This window comes from Sphaerodactylus townsendi, linkage group LG10, assembly GCF_021028975.2.
Source record: "Sphaerodactylus townsendi isolate TG3544 linkage group LG10, MPM_Stown_v2.3, whole genome shotgun sequence".
In the NCBI taxonomy this organism is placed as follows: Eukaryota; Metazoa; Chordata; class Lepidosauria; order Squamata; family Sphaerodactylidae; genus Sphaerodactylus; species Sphaerodactylus townsendi.
Window position 1 is genome coordinate 75,871,906 of NC_059434.1, and position 12,084 is coordinate 75,883,989.

The 12,084-nt window shown below is 45.8% G+C and overlaps 1 protein-coding gene across 1 annotated transcript in view; it reads right to left on the reverse strand.

Annotated features, from left to right (window-relative positions):
- The window catches only part of PTPN13 (protein tyrosine phosphatase non-receptor type 13), a 187,154-nt gene that overhangs the window by 22,286 nt on the left and 152,784 nt on the right, over positions 1–12,084 (reverse strand). Inside the window, 7 exon segments of the mRNA XM_048509456.1 lie at positions 1,146–1,356; positions 3,427–3,598; positions 4,828–4,986; positions 5,665–5,836; positions 8,492–8,856; positions 11,098–11,196; positions 11,865–12,079. Of these exon segments, the coding sequence (XP_048365413.1) occupies positions 1,146–1,356; positions 3,427–3,598; positions 4,828–4,986; positions 5,665–5,836; positions 8,492–8,856; positions 11,098–11,196; positions 11,865–12,079 (1,393 nt within the window).

Sequence of the window (12,084 nt, forward strand, 5' to 3'; positions counted from 1 at the left end):
GCAGGAAGAAGAGATGGAAGAAGACACATGATTTGAACGTTTTTGGCACCTTCCTACCTGAACTTTTCTACAATTCAGTAAGCTCTCAGGGGCTACAGTCAATTCCTATACCTTCTTCTGGATTCTCCCCTGCCTCATGTCTCTCAAGTGCTCCCAACATTCTCTTGTCTCCAAAAGTTTAGTCAAATTAGGCTGTTTTCGGATTTCTAATGCCAAAGGAAAGCCTGCATGGCACAGTGGTTAAGAATGGTGGGCTTTGCTATGGAGAACCAGGTTCTATTTCTTACTCTTCCACATGAAGCCTGCTGGGTGACCTTGGGCCAGTCACAGTTCTCTCAGAACTCTCTCAGTACATGCTGAATTCCAGAGGAATGACAAAGCAGCCCTGAACCTCTCTTGCCTTGATAATCCTTGAGAGTTGCCATGTCAGCTATAACTTGATAACACACACATACATAAGGGAAACTCAGGGAGCAATTCTGAGCAGGTCTATTCAGAAATAACTCCCATTTTAGCCAATGGGTTGGCAGCATAAAAGCATCCTTAGGGTTGCATCCTTAGATATGACTAAACAAAGAACAATACAGCAAGATTCATCTAAAATATTTCTGTGCCATGCTTTCTAATTAAAAAAAAATGGTCTAGGGAGTTTGCAGCTTTGCATAATACAAAAAATATTCAAAAGCACAAAACCAATCAAATTTTAAAAACTCAAAATTTAAAAATTATCGCAGAAAGAATGTATTACTTCAGAAAACAGGAAAGGGAGTCTACTTTTGAGCGTTCCCTTAAATAACAGGAAAGTAGCATTTTTTTTAAAAAAGAGCCTTTCTTTATGTGGAAAGCCAACATGTCAGAAAGTTATGCTTGAAACCAGTTCCCTGAGGCACTACTTTTCTACATGCAGAGCATTTTTCTTTAAAATGAGGAAAGGTGAATACTTGCAAACCCTCCCACCCATCACACATACCTCCATTCTGAAGTTGTACAGTCCCATAAGATTACATTCCGGCTGATCTGTGAACATGTGGCTTAGCTCTCCGAGACCCACATTTTACAAGCCAGTAATTTGTTACCTTGTCTGTGCCTTGCAGGTGCGTAAAACTGAAGGCCAGTTATCACATTTGGCCACACCCAAGACATACCTTGTTGCTTTCAGTACCACCGCAGGAAGTGACGTCTCCAGCGTCCTCTTTGCTTCTTTCAAAGACATTCCCTGAGTGCTGATCCCATTAATGTAATGGATGATGTCCAACATGCGGAGAGTTCCTTCCACAGCTGCGGCAGACTTTGGACTGATATCACTAATGTAGACCGCTTGATAAAGGCTATCATGACCACCTGCGAGAGAGATACCTGGTGCAAAAGAGAAGGGGGAAAAAGATCTGTATACAATTTCACCATCCTGTTCCTTTATGTACCAACTAATGATTCTGCAACCATTGCTGTGTTGAAAATGGGATTTGCATCGAGGATATTTGATTATTTGCTGGCTCAGTTTATTTTGTTCACAGAAGGCAAATATTTAACAGACAGTGTACTGTCGAAGGCTTTCACGGCCGGATTCAACTGGTTGTGGTGGGTTTTCCGGGCTGTGTGGCTGTGGTCTGGTGGATCTTGTTTCTGACATTTTGCCTGAATCTGTGGCTGGCATCTTCAGAGGTGTATCACAGGAACACCTGTGAAACACCTCTGAAGATGCCAGCCACAGATGCAGGTGAAATGTCAGGAACATTTAATCCACAGGCTAACACGTATCCCACATAACCGTGGAAAACCCACCACAACCATTTAACAGACACTTCATCTGCCTCTGAACAACTGAAGTCAACCAGTGCAGAGAAAAGACAATGGTGTACACGCAATTCCATGCTGCTTTCTCACAGCTTCCACTTTCTTACCAATGGTGGAAAGTTTCACATTTTGAGTTCTACTCCTACAATATCTCTATGTGTGCCCTGTTATGGAAGCATTGTTCATTTTCCATTAATAACTACAGAGGCATCCAGACTCACATCAATTTGTACAAGTTCATGGTCTCATTACCTCCTGGGAGTTGTAGTATGTTTTCATTTCCTGCCCCTCAGATGTTAAAAAAGTGGACTTTAAACAATTCCCATCAGCCCCTGCTAGCATGGCCAATTGGCCATGCTGGTAGGGGCTGATGGGAAGCTTGTTGCAACTCAAGTGTTCCTGGCACATGGAGCCTGCACTGACAACTAAAAGGAAAGGAAGCTAAACTTCCCCACAAAAGGATTAATTCATGCAAAGAGGGGGCAAACTGGGAGAGACTCAGTACTTGAAAAGTGGTGGTCACTTTGCAGCCTACTTATGACAACCCCCTAATACAGTTGACCCTTTATGACCCTTTAATACAGTTCCTCATGTTGTGGTGACCCCTAACCCTAACATTTGTCCATTTTACAGATGGAGAACACTGATGCAGAAAGTCTTAGGCAACCCCTGTGAAAGGGTCGCTCGACCCCTAAAGGGGTCGTGACCCACAGGTTGAGAATCACTGCCCTAGGGGTTTTCAAGGCAAGAGATGTTCAGAGGTGGTTTGCCACCGTCTGCATAGCCACCCTGGACTTCTATGGAGGTCTCTCATCCAACTATTAACCCGGGCTGATGCTGCTTAGCTTCTGAAATCGAATGAGATCATTAGATAGCTGAGACCATCCAGGCTCTTGAAAAGCAGGTTATTTTAATAACTCGACTGTGACTCTGGAAGATGTGCTTTTCCAGCAGCGACCGAGAAGACAAAGTTCATTGACTGTTCAAGTGCAGAAGCGGCTGTGAAATGCAAACCCACTGTAAATGGAAGCTATCTTTAAAGGCATGAAAATTCATGACTTTGTAGCATAGGTGGTTATTGTGCAGGCACAAAGGTGCTCGGAATCGGGGGTTTGATTCAGTGGTGAAACCACCAGGGGGCGGGGGGGTGCGCAACGCACCGGGTGCACCGATTCTGGTCACGTGGGGGTGATTCTGGCCCCCGCCCCCAGCGGCCTCCCCGCTGTCCTCCCCACGGCGCCCCCCGCCCTCCTTCCGCAGAGCACTCCCCCACGGCGCACCCCCCACTTACTTTTAGGAATGGAACATCCCAGAGAAGAAGCCTGCCTGCATTGGGGATCCTGGGAAATGTAGTTCCCACCAGGCGCAGGCAGGCTTCTTTGGCCTGCTCCTTTCCTAAAAGTAAGTGGGGTGGGGTTCCACGGGAAGGTGCCGTGGGGGGGGGCAGGGGTGCCGTGGGGGGCTGGGGGGCCGTGGGGGGGGGGAAAGCCAGCGTGTGCACCAGGCGCACTCTGGCCTAGCTACACCTCTGGCTTGATTTGCTTGCAAGAAAGTTTGAGCAAAGTCTAACGTTGGCTGTTAAATGCATCCATGCTCTGAGCAGCCCCGGTTTGCAGGCCAGAGAGTACTTACCCAGTTCTTCTTTATGGCAAGACAGGCTGATGTCGGGCAGCATGTGCGGCAACACGGGTATCTTGGGTAACTCGAGAACACGTCCAAGCACCAGCCTGACCGTCTTTGGAGCCGATCGAAGGAAACTGACTGCATCGGTGTGGCTCATGTTTGTCACGTCTGTGTTGTTAACCTGTTGGAGTTAAACAGGCTGTGAGAAAGGGCTCTTTGGTGCAGTGATGATTCGGACAAGCGAATACATGTTTCCAGGTAGTAAAATATTTGTTGATTCGCAAAATGACTAACACTGGGACCAAAGGGAGGGGAGTGGTGGTCAGACTTATCGGGCCCTGCATCCTTTGCTCCTGAGAATTAGATGATCCCAAACAACCAATCAGCTCATACTGCTGGGGACAAAGCTGATGGATCAGCTGTACCCACTCTACCTGGCCATGAAAATTCACCTACTTATACCTCTACACTGTCTGATTATCTGATCTGACTACCTTCCACCTCCCTGATGGCCTCGGTACTTGCCAGCAGGACTGGATGAGGGCCCAGACTGCAGGGGCCCCAGATGTCCAAACACACACATAAGAACATAAGAACATAAGAACAAGCCAGCTGGATCAGACCAAAGTCCATCTAGTCCAGCTCTCTGCTACTCGCAGTGGCCCACCAGGTGCCTTTGGGAGCTAACATGTAGGATGTGAACGCAATGGCCTTCTGCGGCTGTTGCTCCCGATCACCTGGTTTGTTAAGGCATTTGCAATCTCAGATCAAAGAGGATCAAGATTGGTAGCCATAAATCGACTTCTCCTCCATAAATCTGTCCAAGCCCCTTTTAAAGCTAGTCCTAATTCTTCCCCCCAGCATTTTCAATGAATGCCCCCTGGTTCTAGGTTGTAAAGTATGTAAAGTGACTTCATGTTGCACCCTTGTCTGTGCACATATTTGCCATTTTCATGCTTGAAAGGGTGGGGCTGTTGCATGAGTGAGCGAAGCTGAATCCTCCCCTCTGCCCGACCTCTCTGTGCTCCATGGCTACACTCCCTTTTCTCGCAGCATGGCTCACTTCCAGGGGTAGGGCTGTCAAACTCCAGGTGGTACCCAAAGATCTCCCACTATTGCAGCTGATCTCCAGATGACCAAGAACAGTTTCCCTGAAGAAAATAGCTACTCTGGAAGGTGGACAGTATATTCCCGAGGATCCTCCCCTCCACAGGCCCTGTGCTCCCCAGGCTCCACCCCCAAAATCTCTGGCAACCTATCAAAAAGCAGAATTCAGACGATGGACTACAAAGAAGTAAGGGTGAGCTCTGTACCGCTCGCATGCCCTTCCCCTTTAAATCTGACACCCACTTTATTCATGAATGAGGAGAATGTGGGATCACTTTGGCCCATATTTGAATTCAGTTGCACCTTGATGAGGCGATCTCCGGGTCGTAGCCTCCCATCGCTTTTGGCGGGGTCCTGAAGGACATCGTGGATATAGCAGCCAACGCTGTCATGGCCTTTGGTCACCGTGAAACCGAGGCTACCCTTTTCTGATTTTGTCAGGGTCACGTTGAGTTCCACCTCCTGGGAGAAGAAATGAGCACTTCAGTATGAAACAGTTTAGGAACTGGCAAAGCACAGTCCGTTACACACAAAAGGAGATGCTTCCTGCCCCAACTGATTTTTATGTCATTTTCATGTGGATATCATACAAATAGCTTCTTTCTTTCTTTCTTTCTTTCTTTCTTTCTTTCTTTCTTTCTTTCTTTCTTTCTTTCTTTCTTTCTTTCTTTCTTTCTTTCTTTCTTTCTTTCTTTCTTTCTTTCTTTTCTTTCATTCATTCATTCATTCATTCACGTCACTTATAACTTACCTAACAGGCTTGAATCTGGGTATCCCCAACCTAAATTAGACACATTAATTACTTATACTACATACCATGTTTCCCCGAAAATAAGACAGTGTCTTATATTAATTTTTGTGCTATGTCTTATTTTCAGGGGATGTCTTAATTTTTCTGTGTTCTGTTTGTCGGGCATGCTTCCAAACAAAAACTTTGCTACGTCTTACTTTCGGGGGATGCCTTATATTGCGCACTTCAGCAAAACCTCTACTACGTCTTATTTTCAGGGGATGTCTTATATTCGGGGAAAAAGGGTAGTCTCCAAAAGCCACCTGGGAACATGGCTGACACCATCACTTTGCACAGCCAAAGAAAAAGCAAATGCAACGCCGTGATTAAGAAGAAACCGAAGCAATTACCGGTTCATATTCCTCTGCGTTTTTTTCAAGCTGGTTGAACAGCGCTGCCAGGCCTCCTTGAGGCGCTGTGAGCTCAGTGAGAGAAGGGTGGTTTTCATCTTTTGAGCCAGGTGTGACGGTTCTGCAGCTTGGCACCGCCGGCAAATCCAACAGCAGAGAAGATGGAGGGCTACTACACGGGACAACGGGAAGCAAAATGAGGTGGTGTCCTGAGACAACAGAACTCCTAGCAGACATCTGGCCCGAGTCTGAACTATTTTAAAGACATTTGAAGATGTATTGCCAAAGGTTTTCATGGCCGGAATCAACTGGCTGTTGTGGATTTTCCAGGCTGCGTGGCCGTGGTCTGGTAGTTTTAGCTCCAGTGAGCAGCAGTGGGATGTTGAGGTTAAGAGTTTCATAGGGGTTTTAATCTGAGGGACTGGAGCTTGATTCCGCTTGCTTGAACTGTGGAGGAGCGACCTGGGGAATTCAGATTCGCCTGTACACTCCCACACACGCCAGCTGGGTGACCTTGGGCTAGTCACAGTTCTTCTCAGCTCTCTCAGCCCCCACCTACCACACAGGGTGTTTGTTGTGAGGGGGGAAGGGCAAGGAGATTGTAAGCCCCTTTGAGTCTCCTGCAGGAGAGAAAGGGGGGATATAAATCCAAACTCTTCTTCTTCTTCCTATCATTTAATCCCATGTATGGGTGGCATCTTCAGAGGGATGTCACAGTAAGATGTGTTTCTCTCCATGGCACAGTGTGGAGTGTTTTGTGCAGCTGAAGATATTTATGTGATTGCTGGACAGTTCTTTAATCTATGGCTGTTACTGATCGCCTTACTATCTGTTTGTTTATTTTTTTCAAATTTATTTCCCGCCCTATCCCCGCAGGGCTCAGAGTGGGTTACAACACCGACACTAAGACGATCAATAAACCTTGAAAACAACATATCATCAATAATTAAAACCAACAGAAAGCAATATTGTGCCCCAGCATTAATAAATTAAATCTCAATGGCAAAGAATAGACCTTTCCACCTCCCCACCCTCAGAGGCCGAAGAGATGGTTGATGACATTCAATCCGGCTGGCTAGTTGGACAAGGCCTGGTGGAACAGAAACATCTTACAGGCCCTGTGGAATGGTCACAACTCCCGCAGGGCCCTGACATCACTTGGCAACTTGTTCCACCAGGCCGGAGAAGGCCTGGCTCTCAACAAAGCCAGATGGATATCTCTCAGGCCAGGAATCACGAAGAGGTTCCCCTCTGCCGAACAGAGGGGTAGGGCAATATGGGGAGATGTGGTCCTTTAATACAGCTTTTCTGAACTGTTGGTTTTAATTATTTTGTAAGCCCACTGAGTCCTGTTTTAGGATAAAGACAGAGTAGATGAAGAGTTGGATTTATATCCCCTCTTTCTCTCCTATAGGAGACTCAAAGGGGCTTACAAACTCCTTTCCCTTCCCCACTCACAACAAACACCCCGTGAGGTAGGTGGGGCTGAGAGAGCTCAGAAGAACTGTGACTAGCCCAAGGTTACCCAGCTGGCGTGTGTTGGGAGTGTACAGGCTAATCTGAATTCCCCAGATAAGCCTCCACAGCTAAGTCGGCAGAGCAGAGAATCAAACCAGGTTCCTCCAGATTAGAGTACACCTGCTCTTAACCACTACGCCACTGCTGAAGGTGGCTCACTTCCATTTAAAATACTGTTCCTCAGAACACCCTGGGCACAGCGAGGACAGACATATTCACTTATCTACTCTGTTCACATATAAAGTGTGGGTGAGTCTAATGTTTACTTCCAAAGTGGGAGGTGTGTAAAGTAATCTGAACCCTTCCCCCCACAACTTACTTCCTTTTGCTGTGAGGTTCTTCAAACATGGCTACACTATTACGTTGGCCCCAAGTCTCACAATATGTTTGCTAAGTGGATTAATGAGATTAAATGAATCAAAACAATCAACTGAAAAGAGCTAATCAAAAGCCAACCCGCTGACAGCCCTCGAGGCATCCATGTGCCGTTATCAATGTTCTAAAAATCCCAGTGAATCAATAAAAAGGTCTCTGGAAATCAAACAATACTTATAGCCTTCCAAAACGTTCCTGGGTATATGGGCCTTGGGAGATATACCATTCTGCAAAGATTAGGCTCTAAATTTTGCTCTCCTGTACACTCTGGGCCCATAACAAGTATGGGGCCCTTCGCTCGCCTTCCTCTTTTTCTGGGAGGGTCTCTATGAGTTTTAAGTCGGACACCAATACTTTTGTGCACTTATGCGTAATTTTGATTGTTTGAATGAGGCACTGTTTAATGAGGTTTCAATGGGGTTTTAATGTCATGATTAAGTGGAGCCTATCTTCTTGTAACTTGTATTTATTTATTTGCTCCAACACTGGTCTGTTTTATTTATCTTGTCGTTCACCGCCCAGAGCCCTTCGGGGGCTGGGCAGTATATAAGAATGAAAAATAAATAAATAAAATAGAAACACTTGACCATTCTCTGTTTGTATGCCCTAAATACAATAAGATACGCATGAAATACATTAATTCCATTTTCTTGCAATGTTCTCAGTGGCAAGAGTATTATAAGATACCCAATCTCCTGAACAGCTCTGATGTGCTCTTTTGTGAAACTGTTGCAAATTTTATACTGGAAATTAGTAATTTTAACTGTATTTCTTAAACTTGTTTTGCTTTAAAATATTGTCCTGTTTTGTATGCCAATAAAGGCTTGTGTGTGTGTCATAAATAAAATAAATTCTTATACGAGGGGCAATAAACAAAAAAAAAAGTGTGCCAACCCAGGTGATGCTGTTATCCACGCCCGCACAGGAAACTTACCCTTCCTCATGTTCCAGTTTCCTAGACACCTCATGAGGTGAGTAATATAATGTGCGTATAGCCTCCTCCTGACTGCAGGGAGTCTCGTAAGAACTGTGCACTCGAGCTGTCAATTTGTTTGGCGCCTGGTACAGAGCAGAGCTCCACCTTGCATTCGCGATCTGGGCTGTGTTTGCCACAGGCTCTTCCCCGCCACTCCCGCTGCTATCGCTGTAGCTGTTCCTCCTGGCTGTGGACTTGATCTGCTTCTTGTCCTGGGCGGTAGCTTCGTTTTCATCTGAGCTGTCTCCTTGTTCTCCATTCAAGGGCTGGGAGTTACCTTTACAGCTGTCTGGGAAAATCTGTGATGGGGAATGGATTGGCGTCTGTAACAGAGAGACATATTATATCAGTGGTGACTTTAGGAAGCAAAGAATTAATAGCTACCAACCGTAATCGGTTCACATCTATGGTAATGTGGGAGATGGTAATGGTATAGCCCTGAACCCTGTCAGAACTCAGAAGTTAAAAGCATTAGTCCAGTACTGGGATGGATGACTACCAAGGACGGCTCCGCAGAGGAAGGCAATGGCAAACCACCTCTGTTTCTCGCTTGTCTTGAAAGGCCCTTTGCTAGGAGTTGCTGTTGGTCAATTGCAACTTCATAGAACTCACATACCAACATTCCCATTGTTGTGCAGGGGTCTGCAACCTGCGGCTCTCCAGATGTTCATGGACTACAATTCCCATCAGCCCCTGCCACCATGGCCAATTGGCCATGGGCTATTCAATTGGCCATGGTGGCAGGGGCTGATGGGAATTGTAGTCCATGAACATCTGGAGAGCCGCAGGTTGCAGACCCCTGTAGGGGCTCGGAGGAATTAAACCAGTTCTCCTCTCCTCCATTCAGTGGTGGGATTCAGCAGGTTCCCACCACTTCGGCAGAACCGGTTGTTAAAATGGTGCTTGTAAACAACCAGTTGTTAAATTATTTGAATCCCACCACCAGAACCGGTTGTTAAATTATTTGAATCCCACCACTGCTTCCATTGTACCTCCAAAACAAAGATAAGCAGATTAGGCTCAGAGATCGTGACTGATCCAACCTCACCAAGTTTCATAGCTCAACAAGGCTACGGACTTGGGTCTCTCAATTCTAGTTCAATACTCCAGCCACTATACCATGCTGCCTCACTTTTGAGCCGCGCACTAAAGCTGGGAGAATGTACTGATTGTGCTCAACTCGCAGCCAGCTCATATCGTGAAGTGTGCAAAGGTTTCCATAATCATTCCCGTAGGAAACAAAAGGTACCTGCTCTCAACCAGTTCAAGGTCTGTGCAGGGATGCTCTGGTAATTCAGCTCACATCACGCTCACCAGTCAGAAATGGAAAGATGTTCTAATTTTCTGAGTATCGTTTGAGCGCCATCCCATTTATGGCTGCCCAGCAAGAAGTTTCAATTTGTTCCTTCCTAACCAGGCATTACACCACAATTACACCACAGCGAGTGCATTCCTACACATTTTAACCGAATTCTGCTGCTTCCTGTCTTTGCCAAGCAACTGCTCCACACAAGAGGCAATTCTTTAAAGAAACAATTACATCAGTCACAAATCATATAAACCAGTCAACAATAAATACCGTGTTAACAAAATCTTTCCCTTTGATGTTCATCTAAGTAGCCCTTAGTGACGCTAATGGCTGCCAATTGGATTGAGTTGTTCCCCTTTGCACATGAGCAGTTTTGCAAAAACCTGATGCAAACGTGCCCAGAAGGCATTTGTGGCCGTTTGGCACAAACTAGATCAGCTGAGATGACTGGCTCACATCTGAATGACACCTTTGAACATGGTAAATTCAACTGCTGAACATGCCTGGAGCATAATTTGCAGCATCTCCAGATCTGTGTAATTAGTTAAAAATTTGATTTTAACTGACTGCCATTCAACAGGAGTTTGGATTTATACGCTGCTTTTCTCGACTGCAAGAAGTCTCAAAGCAGCTAACAAATTCCTTCCCTTCCTCTCCCCACAACAGATATCTTGTGAGAGAGGAGGGATAGAGAGAGTTCTGAGATAACTGTGACTGCCCAACAGGCTTCATGAGAAGGAGCGGGGAAACAAACCCTGTTGACCAGATTACAGTCACCCCGCTGGCTCTCCCAATAAATGCACGTCTTACCAAAATCTAAATACAGACTGCTTTTTGAAAATAATGAAGAAAAACTTTCAATTTTAATCATTTTTCCCCACGTCATCCATTTGAGAATCGGAAACACTGCTAAGCATGGCCACGCACCAGAATCAAAACAGCTTTTTTAAAAGATCAAAAAAGTTCACAATCCTCAATATTTCAGAAAATCATGATTTAAAAGGCACACTGGTCTTGATTTCCACTGAGCATTGCTAGATTTTAGCTGCCTGAATTCCTTACTGCTAAGGAAAACCACAGGAAACAATTTACTGGGCTTGAATTTTGATTAGACAGGAGAAGAATACTTAACTGGAAGACTTCAAAATCTCAAAGAGAAAAAAATCCTTTCAGTAAAACCTCTACGTTAACAGTTCGGAAATGAAAAACTTTCCCAAGTCTTCCCAAACGTGCAGCGATTCATAAAAAGCCTTACCAATAAAGAAGGATCAATTTCTGGAAGTATTCCAGGGAGAGGTCTACAGAGGAGAAGGGTGACTTCAGGAGATGTTCCCCTGAGAGCTGAGATGACTTCCTGCAGGCACGAGGGAGAAGATATTATTTGCTTGGATTCAACTGGGCAACATACTGCTAAAATAAATGAAGCCAGGCAGGAAGGAGTGATGCAATAGAGCCGTGGTGGCGAACCTTTGGCATTCCAGATGTTATGGGCTACAATTCCCATTAGCCCCTGCCACCATGGCCAATTGGCCATGGGCTATTCAATTGGCCATGCTGGCAGGGGCTGATGGGAACTGTAGCCCATAACATCTGGAATGCCAAAGGTTCGCCACCACTGCAATAGAAGATCTTATCCCAAGTCACTGCCCTCCACAGCCCTCTGGCCCCCTCCCCCACTTCTTACCATCTTCCCCATCCAGGAGACAAAGCATCTAATGTTTCATTCCTCCTGTTCCCCCACATATGTCTCAATACAGCAGGCCAAGCTGTGAATGCCTCCCAGGACTTTCCAAACTTTTGCATCTTGAAAGAGCTCTAAAAGCTCAATTGAGAATATGCAGTTCACAGTGGTATATTTAAACATACATGTGGAAGAAACAAGGATGGAACACTAGCTGCTCTGGTTGCTAGGTAGGGTGGGTGGGTTGGTGGGTGGGAGGGGATGACTGTTGCCCCCTTCTTTAAATTACCTCCTGAGGCCACCTCTCCACTGCAGAGTTGGCCACACAGAGGAGGACTAACCTGTTGGGACAGTCCTTTCAATGGAGCACTGTTCACTTTCAAGATGACGTCCCCGACATCAATCTGCCCACTTTCTGCTGCAGGTTGTCCAGGGAAGAGTTTTTTAACCCTGACGATGCTGGAACCTGGTTGTTCTGGAGAAACAATGTCTTCGCGGCAAAAACTGAAGCCCAGGCCTGAGCTGTTTTTCAGTAGCTTCACCTCAAATGTGTTGTCTGCA